At 40.1% G+C, this 17,728-nt stretch overlaps 1 protein-coding gene across 3 annotated transcripts in view; it reads right to left on the bottom strand.

Moving 5' to 3' along the window:
* Positions 1-324: 324 nt before the first annotated feature.
* Positions 325-17,728, bottom strand: part of LOC129135235 (cytochrome P450 3A7) — a 37,610-nt gene continuing 20,206 nt past the window's right edge. Inside the window, exons 8-14 of one of the 3 annotated variants that reach the window (XM_054656026.2) lie at positions 17,361-17,488; positions 16,275-16,341; positions 13,547-13,707; positions 11,850-12,076; positions 10,622-10,784; positions 8,323-8,402; positions 325-430 (exon numbers count right to left, since the gene is read on the bottom strand). In XM_054656026.2, coding sequence (XP_054512001.1) covers positions 325-430; positions 8,323-8,402; positions 10,622-10,784; positions 11,850-12,076; positions 13,547-13,707; positions 16,275-16,341; positions 17,361-17,488 — 932 coding nt within the window. Of the gene's footprint in view, positions 431-8,296; positions 8,403-10,621; positions 10,785-11,849; positions 12,077-13,546; positions 13,708-16,274; positions 16,342-17,360; positions 17,489-17,728 lie in introns of those variants that run through there. The other 2 variants (XM_054656024.2, XM_054656025.2) reach the window with 2 other exon arrangements.

Below are 17,728 nucleotides of genomic sequence, written 5' to 3' on the forward strand. Positions count from 1 at the left end.
AACTATGACTGTACTTTCCTGGGAACCTACAAGGAGCAAAAAGAAAATCTTCTTTATGGTATTCACAAAGTCTGCATATCAAGTTTTGAATATCAGGTTGCTGATCTACCTGAGATTTGGGCTGTTCAACTTAGGCAAACCTGAGGTTCCTGAGAGTTAGCAAGAGAGCCCCTGTGTAAACCTTGCCATGCTCTGGGTGATGCCTACACACTGTTTGTGAAAGGGTAAAACCTCAGACCTTCCTTTTGCAGAGAAACATTTTTACTGATGGAACTAAGCTGCTGTTTGCAATCATAAGAAGCCAAAGAGTGAGCTCAAAAACACTCACCTGACGGTAGGACAAAGTAGTTCCCAAAAAAAGCAGAAGTCTGGGCCCTGGAATTCCAAGCTTTTTAATAAGTCCATGTGAATGGGTTTCCTATCTATGAAGTGAAACAGAAATCAGGTCACAGGGTTTGTGACTTTATAGATATAGGGGCTGGTGAGTCACTGACTGAGGAACTGGAATACTCAAGAGAAGGAGGTAACATTAAGGCAATAAATAATAACAGTAACTCTGACAGCAATGATTATGTTTGTTCATCAGGTCCTTTCCTGCCTGCACCATGAGACCCCAAAAGTCACAATGATTAGCTAAAAGCAGCTGAAGTATTCATGGTCCCAATCCTGGAGTCCTCAAACGTCCTCAAACATGAGTGCTCCTGAGAGGTTCAGGCAGAAATTCTTCCAGGGCACTTCATTCCTTTATGTCTGTTTAGTAAGTGGACCCCACTGATTTGGGGATTCTCATCCTAGGTAGAAAGAGTGACTTTTTTTTTTGTCTTCAGCAGTGGTGATGATATTTTGCATCGCTGCATCCACTCAGTCACAGAGGGTCACTGAAAGCCTATTGTGGCCCTGTCTTTAGAATTTGCTCAAAGACTTTTTTTTAAAATTTTATTATTATTATATTTTAAGTTTTAGGGTACATATGCATAACGTGCAGGCTTGTTACATATGTATGCATGTGCCATGTTGGTGTGCTGCATCCATTAACTCATCATTTAGCATTAGGTATCTCCTAATGCTATCCCTGCCCCCTTCCCCCACCCCACAACAGTCCCCGGTATGTGATGTTCCTCTTCCTGTGTCCATGTGTTCTCATTGTTCAATTCCCACCTATGAGTGAGAACATGCCGTGTTTGGTTTTTTCTCCTTGCGATAGTTTGCTGAGAATGATGGTTTCCAGTTTCATCCATGTCCCTACAAAGGACATGAACTCATCATTTTTTATGGCTGCATAGTAGTCCATGGTGTATATGTGCCACATTTTCTTAATCCAGTCTATCGTTGTTGGACATTTAGATTGGTTCCAAATCTTTGCTATTGTGAATAGTGCCACTATAAACATACGTGTGCGTGTGTCTTTATAGCAGCATGATTTATAATCCTTTGGGTATATACCCAGTAATGGGATGGCTGGGTCAAATGGTATTTCTAGTTCTAGATCCCTGAGGAATCGCCACACTGACTTCCACAATGGTTGAACTAGTTTACAGTCCCACCAACAGTGTAAAAGTGTTCCTATTTCTCCACATCCTCTCCAGCACCTGTGGTTTCCTGACTTTTTAATGATTGCCATTCTAACTGGTGTGAGATGGTATCTCATTGTGGTTTTGATTTGCATTTCTCTGATGACCAGTGATGATGAGCATTTTTTCGTGTGTTTTTTGGCTGCATAAATGTCTTCTTTTGAGCAGTGTCTGTTCATATCCTTTGCTCACTTTTTGATGGGGTTGTTTTTTTCGTGTAAATTTGTTTATGTTCATTGTAGATTCTGGATATTAGCCCTTTGTCAGATGAGTAGGTTGCAAAAATTTTCTCCCATTCTGTAGGTTGCCTGTTCACTCTGAAGGTAGTCCTCCTGTACTATAATATAAAGGGAAAAAAAAGGTGTAAAATCGAAATTGGCTTTCATGGCTCCTGCCTTTTCAGGCTGCTACCAGATTCCCATTAGGTGAGAAACAAAGCTCTATATTAATGCTAGCCTCCCAGAGACAGGAGGAAAAAGATTAACGCAAAGAATAAATCCTCGAAACTTCCTCCAAGTCTCCTTTGCTCTGGAGATTAATCATTGCAAGGTAAATAGTTCTGTGTATGACAGGGTGGAGGAGTGAGTCATAGGAGGGAGGGGATGTTTAGGGGCATGGCACAGGAAAGAGGGAAGAGCCAGGGGACAGCTTCCCATGAAGTCTTGGTGTTCCCCAGTGTGTTATGTAAATGATATCCTGGGGTGGAAATTAGGGGAGCAGGAACCAGCAGGTCCACAGGGGACAAACTTCTACGCATCTTTTCTAGCAGAGAGAGAACCCAGAAAATGAAGGTAATGAGACAAAAACCCGAGCTGCTCCCTCCTGCCCCCAGAATCCCCAGAACCTGGGAAGGGGATGAGGATCACACTCCCCATCGTGTTCAGCAGTTTGTAATCTGCCTTTGCTGGGTTTTCATTGATTAGTATAGGTCAAATCTAACCTAATCAGATCATTCCCACTACCAAGTGCTGTCCCTAAACCCTCCTAGTTACCAAAATGAGAAGGTGGCTGGGACGAATGCTTATTTATTTATTCATAAATCTGCATAAGATCAATAATAACCTCTATGTGTTTGTAGCGTCCAACAATTAAGCTACTCCTCCTTGAATATCTCTTTTGATCTTCAAAACAGATAAGGGAGCAGGGGCCTGAGTAGCACCCCAAGTCCAAGTTAACAGAGGAGAGGAATCTGGACAGTTACTGACAGAGGAGCACAGGCTGACAGCCAGGAGAAGCCAGGTTTCCACTGCCAAATTTGGGATGAGGTCCATCGCCACTTTCCTTCCTCAACTGTCTCCTCTGAGTCTTACTTTCAGCTGCTTGCTGCTGTTTGCTGGGCTGTCTGCCTGGAGCTTCCCTGCCCTGCACAGCAGTCTTAAGTCAAGCTGCTAAAATGTTTATGTGCTGGAGAAGGAGGTGGGGCTGCAGCTGCAGCCAGTAGCAAAGAATCGCACACACCCCTTTCCTGGCTTCCTTTGAGTTCATATTCTATGAGGTATCATAAACAACTTAATGAGTGTTATCAGGGAGTCCACAGAATCTGAGTTCTTATCAGAAATTGAAGTGGAGCCATTGGCATGAAACCGATTATATCTCCTCTCACCTCCCCTTTTTTTCCATGGCTGTCCTCATTCCAGAATACTTGAAATTCATCCCCACAAGCCACACCTACAGATCTTTATCAATGCAATTCCCTCTGCCGGGAGTGTACCTGTGCCCCCCCAGGTGACTCCTACACATCCTTCCAAGCCCAGCCAGACAGACCCCTTCTATTAAAGTCTTTCTTACCAACCTCCTCACACAGATGTAACTATTTCCTCCTCTGGATGCCTCCTATCCCCCTCACACAGTCATATTGTCCTCTTTCCTCTCTACCACCCTTGTGGGTTTCTGTGCCTGTTTCCCTTAGCAGAGGTGAGCTCCTCAAGGGCACAGTCTGGTATTATTTACTTTCATGACCCTGGACCCTAGCAGGGTACTGTACACATGGTGGGTGAGCAGAAATGTTGGTGGAGTTGACTTGGGTGAGATTGCTGGGCCCCTGTGTGTCATTCCCTCTGAGTCTGTGGTGATAGCAATAGACTAATGGTTGCTTGGGACTCAAATGCAGCCAGCACTGTTTCCCAACTAATGCAATTGGTCTTGTTCTGCAAAGGAAAATAATAGAAGGCATGTTCTGCCACTTAATTCCTCAGAAGGTAACATACATGAAGAGACTTACCTATTGAGAGTTGTAATGAATGTGTCAAGGAAGATACTATGTATCAGAAGAACACCCAACCACCCTGTGCCTCTCACCTATTCATTCCTGTATTAAAGCATTCATCATGTATTCTAATGGCTGTGCTCCCTGTACTTAGGGTACAAAATTGACTAAGACCCAGACATTAGCTCAATTGTTTTGATTTGTAGATCCCACAAATAAGTGAGAACATGCAATATCTGTCTTTGTGTGCCTGGCTTATTTTACCTAACATAATGACCTCCAGTTCCAGCCACGTTATTATAAAGAACAGGATCTCATGCTTTTTTCATGGCTGAATTGTACTCCATTGTGCATAAGTGAAGTACTCTCTTTATCCATTCATCTGTTGATGGACACGTAGGTTGCTTCCAAATCTTGGCATTTGTGAATAGCATCTATTGGGAACATGGGAATGAAGATATCTCTTCAATATATGGATTTCCTTTCTTCCTGGTTTATACCCAGCACGGGGATTTCTGGATCTTTTGATAGGTCCATTTTAATGTTTTGAGGAACCTCCAAACTGTTCTCTATAGTGGTTGTAATAATTTACACCAACAGTGTACGAGAATTCCCTTTTCTCCACATTCTCGCTGGCATTTGTTATTGCCTGTCTTTTGGATTAAAACCATTTTAGTTGGGGAGAGATGACATTGTAGTTTTGATTTGCATTTCTCTAATGATTAATGATGTTGAGCACATTTTCATATGACTATGTGGCATTTGTATTTCTTCTTTTGAGAAATGTCTGTATAAATATTTTGCCCATTTTTTGATTATTAGGATTATTAAATTTTTTCCAAGAGTTGTTTATGCTCTGTGTATATTCTGGATGTTAATCTGTTGTTGGAGTGTTTGAAAATATTTTCTCCCATTCTGTGGTTTGCGTCTTCACTTTGTTGATTGCTTTCTTTGCAGCACAGAAACTTTTTAACTTGATGTGATTCCATTTGTCCATTTTTGCATTGGTTGCCTGTGCTTGTGGGGTATTACTTCAGCATTTTTTGTTCAGACCAATGTCCTGAAGAGTTTCCACAATGTTTCCTGTAGCAGTTTCATCGTTTGAGATCTTAGATTTCAGTCTTTTTTTTTTTTTTTTTTAACCAGAGTCTTACTTTGTTGCCCAGGCTGGCATGCATTGGTATGATCTTGGCTCACTGCCACCTATGCCTCATGGGTCCAAGTGATTCTCCCACCTCAGCCTCCTGAGTAGCTGGGACTACAGGCATGCACCACCATGCCCAGCTAACTTTTGTATTTTTTGGTAGAGATAGGGTTTCACCTTATTGGCCAGGCTGGTCTTGAACTCCTGACCTCAAGTGATCTGTCTGCCTCAGCCTCTCAAAGTGCTGGGATCACAGGCATGAGCCACCGTGTTTGGCCAGATTTCAGTCTTTCATCCACCTTGATTTGATTTTTGTGTCTGGTGAGATATAGGGGTCTAGTTTCATTCTTCTGCATATTGATATCCAGCTTTCCCAGCACCAGAGGAGACCGTCTTTTCCCCAGTGTATGTTCTTGAAAACATTGTCAAAAATGAGTTCACTCCAGGTGTGTGGACTTGTTTCTGGGTGCTGTATTCTATTTCATTGGTCAATGTGTCTGTTTTTATACAAACACCATACTGTTTTGGTTATTATACCCCTGTAGTATAATTTGAAATCAGGTAATAAGATTTCTCCAGTTTTGTTCTTTTTGCTGAAGATAGCTTTGGCTATTCTGGGTATTTTGTGGTTCTATAGAAATGTTAGAATTTTTTCCTCTATTTCTTTGAAGAATGTAATTGGTATTTTGAGGGATTGCATTGAATCTGTACATTGCTTTGGGTAGTGTGGACAGTTTTAACAATATTGATTCTTACAATATGTAAACATGGAATATCCTTCTTTTTTTGTGTCTTCTTCAATTTCCTTCATCAGTGTTTTACAATATTCATTATAGAGATCTCTCTCTTCTTTGATTAAGTTAATTCTTAGGTATTTAGTTTTATTCATGGCTATTGTAAATGGGATTACTTTTTTATTTTTGCCAGATTGTTCACTATTGGCATATAGAAATGCTACTAATTTTTGTATGTTGATTTCGTATCCTGCAACTGCAAATTTACTGAATATTTTATCAGTTCTAATAGTTCTTTGGTGGAGTCTTTAGGTTTTTGCAAATATCATTTGAAAATAATTTGGAGTTATCATTTGGAAGTCTTTTTCAAATATCATTTCCAAACATTACTTGGAAATCATTTGAACATTTTCTTGCTTCCTGGCACAAAATGTGTCCTAGGCTTGTCTTGAACCTTCTTAACCCTGGCCCTGGAATCAGGCATTTCTCTAAAGAGCTCTGGTTCCTTTCCGTGGAATATGGTATTCATAAGCCAAGACCTGGGTGCTAAGTGTGCTCATTGCTATTGAAATGTCATTGTTACCTAGACCTATCAGTGAAGAGAAGTAGGAAATATATGGTTTTTTTTGTACACACACACAAACACATGTATACATTTCATCTATCTATATAACTATCTATCATATATCTGTTATCACCTATCTACCCATCTATCTATCTAGAAGGGTATGAATATACACGAATACATCCATTCCAATCTAATTTCATAGGATTCATGCTAGTTTTCTCCCTTTCTGAATCCATGACTCCGTTCTTCAAAGATGAGAAGCCTGGCTTCCATCATCCTTAATATATTTACTTCTTTGATAAATCCCCTTTATGTAACCAAACCTCACCTATCACTTCCCACTCATGGATGCCCTCCTGACCTCACATGGGTTCTCCATGCTCTATTTAGGCTCTGGCTGCTCTTGTAGGCCACACCTCTCTATGAACCCCTTCTCTGCTTGCTTGGACTCCCACACCCAGGCAGGCTGTTTCCACATGAACACCCAGTTTGTCCTCATCCTACTTGGTCTCTGACTTGGAACCACCATGACTCTCTTCTCTACCTTAATGTGTGGCCACCATCTGGCTGCCACCCACCTAATGGCTCTAGGGCTAAATTATTCAGAAAGGGAAAATAAAGGAAGAAATAGGAAAAGAAAAGAAATGAGTAGTTTCAGCCTTGTTGCCCAATCAATTGACCAATCAACTGTTTTTTTATTAAATGTTCATTGCATTCAGACAGTTGGGAGTTGAGGATGGAATGCAAGAGGTGTAAGAAAACATATTTCCTGTCTCCCAGAAATATCAGGGGAGATGGGCTGAAAACATTAAATGAAAACTAATAATATAATACTGGCTTCAGTTGTATGTTACAAAATATATGTGCTACAAAAAGGCATAATTTTATTTTTTAGATGCAGTCTCACTCTGTCACTCAGGCTGGAGTTCAGTGGCATGATCTTGGCTCACTGCAGCCTCCACCTCCCAGGTTCAAGCAATTCCCCTGCCTCAGCCTCCTGGGTAGCTGAGATTACAGGCATGTGCCACCACACCTAGCTAATTTTTGTATTTTTAGTAGAAAGGGGGCTTCACCATGTTGGTCAGGCTGGTCTTGAACTCCTGGCCTCAGATGATCTGCCTGCCTTGGCCTCCCAAAGTGCTGGGATTACAGGTGTGAGCCACTGTGTCTCATCAAAAATGTCATAATTAAACTATGAATATTCTTTCTAAACAATGGGCAAAGTCATAGTGGGTTAACTCTCACCTATGTTAATAATCAAATTGGGCTGGGCATGGTGGCTCATGCCTGTAATCCCAGCACTTTGGGAGGCCCAGGCAGGTGGATCATAAGGTCAGGAGATCGAGAGCATCCTGGCTAACACAGTGAAACTCCGTCTGTACTAAAAATAGAAAAATTAGCCAGGCGTGGTGGCAGGCACCTGTAATCCCAGCTACTCAGGAGGTTGAGGTAGGAGAATGGCGTGAACCTGGGAGGCAGAGCTCGCAGTGAGCCAAGATTGCACCACTGCACTCCAGTTCCCACACCAACAGTGATTACAATGATCAAAATATTTAGTTGTTGGTTCTCAGTCATTCAGTTCTATAGATTTCTCCTTAATGTGCAGGAAACATCCAATAATACTTTTGTAAAGAGGTTTTTATTGATTTGCTTAATATAAAGCTTACTATAGAATACTACAGATATAACACATGATATAAATGTCACTGTTAGAGCCATCAAAATAATTCCTATTTTTATTAATGATTGTGGTTGAAATTATTGAGAAATGTTAATTATGTTATCAGAGCTCAGGAGGAGTTAATGGTGCTAACTGGGGGTGGTGGAGATAGTCCTATGAGAAGCAGAGAAGCCAAATCTACTTCCCCAGCACTGATTTGGTCATCTCCTCTATATTACCAAGTATAACACTCTATATAGACCATGAGAGAGCACAATGCACGTACAGAATCCCCGATTATTTATGCAGCACATTGGATGAAGCCCGTCTTCATTTCAGGGTTCTATTTATAAAGTAATTTGAGGTCTCTGGTGTTCTGGGGCACAGCTTTCTTGAAGAGCAAACCAGAAGTCCTTAGGGAAATCAGGCTCCACTTACGGTCTCATCCCTTGACTCAGCCTTTAGAACAATGGGTTTTTCTGTTAGAAGAAGTCCTCCAAAGCGTAATTTCAGGGGGATCTGCAACAGTTAAACGAGCATATTGAGAAGCATTAAATAAAGCAAAAGTAGAAAGTATAGCATCAAAGTAAAAAAAAATTACTGACAATAATGCTTTGTAAACATATAAAAACTACTTTCAGCACTTTAAATCTTGGATTCGTTATACTTACTCTATAAGATGTGTGAAGATTGGACAGTGAGAACATTCATCATCTATCATTTAACAAAATATTCACGGAGCACCTATTCTGTGTGAGGTTTGACCTGAGACAAATTCATGGAAACCCGTGTTCTTTTTTGATTTAAATTTTAATGAAAATGGATGAGTTTTAAAAATTTAAACCAGATTATTAGGTATAATGGTAAACTTTTTAAACCATCTTATGAAGTTAATTTTGTGTATGTTGAAACTTGCAAGGTAATCCTGAGTAGCTATTGTACATTTTAATTATGTGGACAGTCTTCAACTTCCAGAGTCCAGTAATTCCTCTCAATTGAACCCATCTAGTGTAAAGATGGGAAGACACCTTCAGGAAGCATTATCGTTTTATTTTTTAACATCTTCTCTTGGTTTACAAGGGTAGTGCAAGTGGGGAACCTCTCAATTCCTACAGTGTTTTGACTCAACTTTTCTTATTGAGACACTCCTTCAGTGTTGAGGGGACACAATAGAGTGATTTTCTGATCTCCATGGAGTGATGGGCAAGAAAATTGCCATGGAGATCCAGAAGTGCCAGCTTGGGACTTCCAAGGGAGTACCTTCCCCATCCTAGGTGTGCCAGAGGACCGCCTTCTTTCAGGGCTGAGTCTCCTGTCTGAGCACACATACAGGATAGCTACATAGCTGGCCTAAAGCCACAAATAATGTGGAATATGAAAATAATATGGAAACCATCTCTATCTTCTTCCTCTTCTATGTAGAAAGCCTGCTTAAGGTGTGGAGTTGCTTAATAAATACATGAGACCTAGAAATAAGATTTATAGGGTCTTGCTTAATATGAATCAATGACATCTGCTCTTTAACTTCTTCAGAGAAAAGGTTCCAAATCTTTCTATAAATATAACACCTTATTATTTAAAAATTTTCAAAAGGCATGAATATATTTTCCCTGCAGAAAGACATGCATGTGCACATGTGCAAGCACACACACATGCAAATACATGAATGTCATTTGCTAAATGTTCACATTAAAAAACTTAATATTTGTATGCAAACCAATCGACTGCATATCACTCCTTAAACATTTACCAAATGACCAAATGCTTGAGTTAGATGAGGTCACTTGCAAGGCACCACTGGGATATTTTAAATGGAATAAAATGAGAGGATATTGTTAATGGAGGGGGGAAGACATTCTTAGATAAAGAGAAAATATAGAAAACAAAACTCAATGATTTGATGGCAAATTATGAAATTATATGATAATAGCCTCCAGTAACTAATAACAGAGCAGAGGAGTAAATGAGCCCTGGACTAGGTCAAGAAGACACCTTGGAGGGGCTTGGGAATTGAACTAGGACTTGAAAGATAAGAACAGAATGAGGAGAAGAAAGGAAAGAAGATTAGTAGAGTTATAATTGAGTTGAAAAGGAGCCCAGTTGGATGGAGCTAGGCACCTGGAAGGTGAGGTCAGTAAGGATGGCCTTGGACTGTGGTAGTCCTTCATATCCAATAGAACTACCTTAAATTAGTCATTTTCCACCTTGGCTTCACATGAGAAGCAATGGGGGAGCTTTTAAAGCCACACTCTGGGCAAATTAGTTTAGAATTTCTGAGATGTTCCAGGCATCATGAATTTTTAAAGCTCCCTGGTGATTCCAATGTACAGCTAGTGGTTGGGAGCCACTCTCATGAGAAAACTTCTACAAGTTCTGGGAAGGAAGAGCATCATTCAAAAGTCAAAACAAGATAATAAGTGCACCTCATGATTGTGCAAAATACTTCCCCATCTTTCCAATTGACTTGAAACTGAATTTAATTTTGCTCAAGTTCAAGGAGACTGTAGATAATCATGTCATGCTAATCTACATTGACATTGCATGATGTTTTTAATGCTACAGCTTTTGAACTCCAGAACTGAAGCACCCTTAAAGATCATAGATGGGTCCAAATAGATTCCTTGGCCCATAGAAAAAATTATTAAAAGATTAAGTGAGTGTATTCTTTTTTAAATATATAGACCATTCAGTTAAAATAATTGTTAATAAAACATTATTAATGCAGAAAATTGACTGACCTGTGTTTCTTTACAAGGTTTGAAGGAGAAGTTCTGAAGGACTCTGACTAGAGCAAGTTTCATGTTCACGAGAGCAAACCTCATGCCAATGCAGTTTCTGGGTCCACTTCCAAAGGGTGTGTATATGTAAGGATCTATGTTGTCCTTGTTCTTTTTACTGAACCTAGTTCCATATTGGTAGATATTTTAAAAGTTAAAGACATAATACCTCTAAGAGTTACATGTTAGGGTTTCTTACTTAGGGCCCACCCCTCTACTAGCAGTACACAGGATACTTTTGTGGGCTAGTCATTGAAATCCTGCTATGCATATTTTGCTATGAGAATTGTAAGGTACAGATCCTTTCTACTCTCCTTACATTATAGGAGCTTTCAGTCTTGTTGAGAGGAGATAAATACTGTTGCAAAGTATATTTATTTCTAAACCCTCAAATTATAGTCAGGATGGTGATGTGTTCACACTACAAAAGGCACATAAGTGATGAGAATGACTGACAGAAAAGTAGATTCCTGCCTCAAGTCACCCTTATGTTGGTCATGAGGAAGGAGAAGAAGAAATTGTCTTGCACTACTTCAAAATTGTTATTTTGCACTTTCCTTCTCTCCTCTCCTCTCTTGTTTTTCTAATTCTCCTCCTTCTCCTCCCTACCTTGTCTTACCCCTCCTTCTCTCCTCCTTCTCCTCCTTCTTCTAATCTCCATCTCTCCCTCTTTCTCCCCCACACCTCCATAGAATAGTTTAAGTTAGATAATTTACACAGGCATATGATGCTACTGTATTGATGGAAAGCAGTGTCATCACTGCTTTCTTTGTCTATCTGTTCCACTAACCTATAAATTCTTTGAAGATTAGACCCATGTTTTTTATTCAAATTTGATTCCTGAAGATTTGATTATATTCAGGAAAAAATATTCATTTGTGGGACATAATAATAGCATTGTGATCATGTGTTTTTAAAAGAGTCCTTATATTTTGGACACTTATGACCCATAAGGACATAATTGAGGACCTTCATCTTAAGTTGCTGGGACTGTGACTGGCTATAGTTTTCTTTTATCTAGTCTGTGGTTTGTAAAGTGTGACAATGATCAATTTCATGATTTGAAAAAACCTTTTAAACATAAAAAGACAAGCAAATGATTGTACAAGCCCAGACTGTCCTGTAGAGAGGCAGAATATGCTTGAACCAGGCTGGTTCAGGGAGGGCTCCCTTCCCAGGGGCCTCCTACCTTTCAGGGAGGAACTTCTCAGGCTCTGTCCAGTACTTTGGGTCATGATGAAGAACATAGCTTGGAATCATCACCACCACCCCTTTGGGAATAAACATCCCATTGATCTCAACATCTTTTTTGCAGACCCTCTCAAGTCTCATAGCAACTGGGAATAATCTGAGTGTTTCATTCACCACCATGTCAAGATACTCCAACTGTAGCACAGTATCATAGGTGGGTGGTGCCTGAAAAGAAAGAAACAGATTTGGATAAATTGAGATTTTTGAATTAACTTTTAACTCAGTCCTTGTAGTACTGTTGAACTGTTAGAAGTTCCAGAGAACAACTCATACTGGCAAAGGACTGTGGCATTCATAAAGTATTTTAATAACTGTCATGCCCTTTGATGTGCTCAATGGCCCACTAAGATGTGTGGAGGAGTTATGAAAGCAGGAGACATTAGGGAAGGCTCTAACCCCAATGACTGAAATCCTTAGCATAACCATGTAGTGGTTTTTCTTTCTCATGGAAGCAAACATGACTAATAGGCTATGACCACTAGCATCAAATAAAATATGACAAAGTGATTGTCACCATTCAAAAAAGAGGTTACACGTCTGTAACCAAGAAAGTGAAAACAGATAGAAAAAGCAAATTCTCTGTGCGACAAGGATTATTGGCCAAACTTCTGGTTCATAACTCTTTTGGTTATATATACAAACAAAAACAGTTACAAAGCAGGATTTGTATTATATATATGTGTGTGTGTGTGTGTATATATATATATGCATATATACACAAAAGCAGGGCTTTTGTTATATACATAAAATGTGGAGAGAAACACTATATTATATAAAATCTCTATCAATAATTTGAGGAAAAACTAGTCCCTTTCTATCCCAAATATGACAAAAGAAAGTTCTGGTGGATGTTATCAGAGCATGTGATTTCAGTGCCAGGCAAAGTTATGAAAAGGATAGAACCCCACACAGCCCTGTCCTCACTTGCTGAAACAGTCTCCTAGTTGTTGCTTCAGGGCTGGACTGTAATCTCTGAAGAACATCCCTTTGTGCTCACCTCACTGCCACACAAAGACCAGCCCAAAAGCCATGTCTCTTCATAGCACAAAGAATCCAAGTTTTGGCAGAGGTCTGAAAACAGTGTGGTTGATATGCACCTAGTACTTAGTGTTATATTTGAAAGGCAATATTATAGAGTTTAAGAGTTTAGCTCAGAAGTCAGATACCCTGGTTCCTAGCTTGCTTCTTCACCAGTGGTTACCTGACTGAAACATGAGACACATGTGGGGCAGAGCTGAGTCAACCTGCACAGCGCACCCAGGGCCAGGCTCCATCAGATCACAGCCAGACCAGAGCAAGTCCTGCCAATATCAGCAGAGCTCACTATCAAGACGTGTGAGCAATATGCATATTGTTAAATGCCAGGGAGGTTTTTGGATGTTTTTTTACTTAGCATTATTGTGGTAACAGAAAGCAGATGAACCAGGGAGAGGACTGTTTTACAAAGATCTTATACTTCTGCCAATAGCAACCATTCCCTATGCTTCCTTCTTTTTATTTTGAGAGCCTTCCTACATATTGTGAATGAAAGAATCATGATTATGCTTTTTATAAAAATTCTCCTGGGAAGTGGTGAGGAAGCATCTTTGCTAAGGCTTCACCTCCTCCCTCCTTCTCCATGTACTGTCCACTCACCTTATTGGGTAAAACTGTATCAATTTCCTTCTGCACTTTCTGCTGGACATCAGGGTGAGTGGCCAGTTCATATATAATGAAGGAGAGAACACTGCTCGTGGTTTCATAGCCAGCAAAAATAAAGATAATTGATTGGGCCATGAGCTCCAGATCGGACAGAGCTGAAAGGAGAGAAAAGACATTTTAGGTAAATCAGGTCAATGTAGGGCATCACAGTTTAGATGAAAAGAAATCTAAGTGGAACCTTCAAATCCCCAGGGGAAAAAATAGAAAAGCAATTCAGAGTCTCACTGGGGGTGGTTTCACTCTGATGTGTGTCTTACAGAGCCAGAGCAAGGCAAATCATTTTAATCCAGTTTTCCCCCAATGTCTTCAAGAAAGTAGACCATCCGCTCCTCCTCGTGCCATCCCTGCCACCTTCACAGCTGGGTAATTTCCAGAGAGAACATTTCTGCATAACATACTCAGTGTCATGGTGTGCTCCTTGAATGATCCTAAAAGTACTTTATTGTAAATTAATATGGGGTAGTCTTCTCTCCCAAGAAAAATGTAATTCATTTTAGCTACAATATACTTTGACAAACTTTGAGAGAATTTGCAACATTAATGGCTAGATGTATGGAAAATTAAGGGACCTTTCCTTTAGATATGTTTGAGGGAACTTAAGAGACCAATATTGGAATACAGACCACCTCTTGCTACTCAAAGTGTGGTCCGTGGGTCATAAGCATCTGTGACCTTATTAGAAATGCAAAGGCTGGGCATGGTGGCACACACCTGTAATCCCATCACTTTGGGAGGCCAAGGTGGATGGATCACCCGAGGTCAGGAGTTCAAGACCAGCCTAACCAACATGGAGAAACCCCTTCTCTACTAAAAATACAAAATTACCCAGGCATGGTGGCGCATGCCTGTAATCCCAGCTACTTGGGAGGCTGAGGCAGAATAATCGCTTGAATCTGGGAGGCTGAGGTTGTGGTGAGCTGAGATCATGCCATTGCACTCCAGCCTGGGCAACAAGAGCGAAAACTCTGTCTCAAAACAAAACAAAACAACAACAACAACAACAAAAACAGAAATGCAAAATCTCAAACCCCACCATTGAACTACTGATTCAAGTCTGAATTTCACAAGATGTGGTAATTTGTGTGCATAGCCCAGGTTGAGAAGTATGGATTATATCTTTGAGAGGCACCAGGTAATAGACCCAGGCTATAGGTCTCAGAATTGACTATCTCAGGATGTACAGCAACTGAAGATGGACAAAAAGCTAGATGAGTGGTGATTGATTGCAGTCTGATGAATGGCATTAAAATGGTATAAGCTCTTGTGATTGCAAGTTGGCCCCTCTCTTGATTTTTTTCCTGAGAGAAGCTCAGGATGGCCCATCACTGGTCTGTTTGATCAGGACTGGATTAGGACATTTAGAGACCGGGAACACAGAAATAAATATAGTGCCTGTTCCAACCATGTAACTCACCACCAAAACCAATATGAAAGGAGTGTGAGAAATGTCAACAGAGCTGTGATTTACCAGTGAAGATTTCTGTGATGCAGTTGTGGGTAAATTCAACTATCTAATAATTGTATTCTGTTACCATGAACCTGATGATACTGATGTGAAACTAAACTATAATCTCAAAGTTTAGAGCTCTGCTGTCCAATGTGGTAGCCACTATTGACATGTGGCTATTTAAAATCAAATTTTATTCAATTAAACTTAAATACAATTTAAAATTTTTCATCAGTGGCACTAGCCACATGTGCAGTGCTCAATAGCTGTATGTGTCTAGTGATTTCTAGATGAAACACTAAAACAGTAGGCTATTTCCTTTATCACAGCAAGTTGTATTGGGATAGATAGAGAGATGATAGCTAGATAATCAGTAAGTAGATAGATGATAGATGGACAGATGATAGATAACAGACAGACAGAAGTAGATGTAGACATGGACATATTTAAATCTGTATGCCAAAGTCAGCCTACTCCTGCTCTCTAGAACCAATGATTAAATATTCAGGAATTTTGTGACATGATTGCCAAATCTTGGTGGCTTGAAACTGAACATGGCCATCATTTTGCCACTCATAGTAACAATGACTTCAGTAAAAATCGTACATGGGTTGTAAAACTGGTAGGTGAAAGACTGAAGACAAAGGATATTTACACAGTCTCAGAGGTTTTCCCAAAAGTTACTTATCCATTGCAAAGGAAAAAATAACTTCATAGTTGATTAACCTGCTGAACACACTTTCACCAAAAATTGCCAGTTAAAATCGCCCTTATTTGGACAGCATGGCTCCTGATTAGGTGTTAGATGCATTAAGTTGCTGCAAAAGTAATTGCGGTTTTTGCCATTGAAAGCAATCACAAAAATTGCAATTATTTTTGCAGAAACCTAATAAATTTCCAGGAAGAAATTTTAATTCTGTGGATCTGGAGGAGGCTGAGAACTGGCATTTGATCTTATGTAGGTGATCCACAGACTGCTGACTCTTCCTGGCATGCCAGTTTTCCTTAGGGTTGCCCTTTAAGCTTAGAACATGGCTATCTATGCCTGCATGCCTCTAGAAGTTGCCTCCAGCTACCATTTTAACCTCCAAACTTGTGTCATTCTGCTATGTGGCAGAAATTCTCATCTACCTGGAATACTTCCTGCACATTTTCAGAACAAAACCTTCCCTCTGAGTGCCCCACCAGTAGCCCTCAGAAGCACTCTTTTGTTACCTTTGTGGGTCTCAGAGTCTTCTGAATTCTGAGAGTCAATCATCAGCTGAAGGAAATCCACTCGGTGCTAGAAGCAAAAAGAGAAATTTTATTGACAGAAAGTGACTCGTGAAGTCAGAAGTTTATCAGAAGTGCAGTCCTCAACCTCCCTTCTGAGAATATAGCCCCTTGGAGACCAGAAATCTGATGGGTGTTGCCTGAGTCACCAGTGAAAAGGAATATCCGTCTAAATCCTTGGAAAGCAGGATGTTTTCCTGAAACAAATCTGGCTAAAATGTTCAATTGCTTTTTGGTCTTTTCCCTGGTCCTAACTGCATACCCATGAAGAAGTCCTGGGCCTTTTATTCTTCTGTCTTCTTCATCACCAATGTCCACAAAGATTATTCTCCTGACATTTCCGGAACTTATCAGCAGCTTTGGTGGGAGCACTTTCAAATACTGCAACATTCCCCAAATCTATACAATCTTCAGTGACACCTGGGTTACCCCTTCTTGCCCCCCTGACCTGCAGATATCTTTCGGCTGGACTCCAGGGCTCATGAAGGCAAAGCTGAGTTAGCCAGCCTTGCAGCCTCAATTCCCAGAGAAGACCTCTGTTCACTCGAGGCTGTCAGAGGGCTCAAATGTAACACACACTACACTTCAGCAGGTGGCCTGATAGGACCTTTCGTTGGAGAATGTGTAAAATAATAGCCTTGTACTTGAAATGACTCTTTACCAATCTATGATCTAGAGAAAGCATAATACCAATAAAATGTATTTCCAAACAGTAATGTTTATCCTTTGACAATTTATTGAAGGGAAGTGCTGTGATAAGGTTTTATCTGAATAATATTTATGCTATGGCATACTAATTCTTGTGCCTGATATCAAATTTTAAGTGCTCTCTCTGACTCATTCTCATATCTCCTTCCTCAAACTCCACTTTCTGCATTCCTACCAAATGAATTATCTTGCTCTAAACATAAGTACTCTTTATGTTAAAATCTTTCTCTAAAAACATACAGGGAAGTGCACCAATCAGATGTATATTTCTAAAAAATTATGAAAACTAAACATCCTCCTATAACTACCACCACGTTTTACCTTTTGTGTCTCTTTGAGGCGACCTTCTTTTATCTGTTTTACAGATTTTGTTAGAAAACTTATAACTTTTCTTGGAAACACAGTGATATTTAATGCTTCAAGAATTGGGGTAAGGAATGGAAAGACTTCTGTAGAAAAAAAAAACCAACAGAAAATGAAACCATTGTGAACGTGCAAAATTTACCTGGAGCAATTCTAATTTTCTCTACCAATCAGAAGAGTGAAATACATCAGTGTTCTCAACTGGAAGCCATTCCTTCTATGACTTTTGCCCCTCTTCCAGGCCAGTGGCTGAGCAAGGGAAGGTCTGTGCATAGGGACCACCACTACAGCAATGAGATCAGCAGCCCCTTCTGCATCTTTTGAAT

The sequence above is a fragment of the Pan troglodytes genome, chromosome 6 (assembly GCF_028858775.2).
Source record: "Pan troglodytes isolate AG18354 chromosome 6, NHGRI_mPanTro3-v2.0_pri, whole genome shotgun sequence".
Lineage (NCBI taxonomy): Eukaryota > Metazoa > Chordata > Mammalia > Primates > Hominidae > Pan > Pan troglodytes.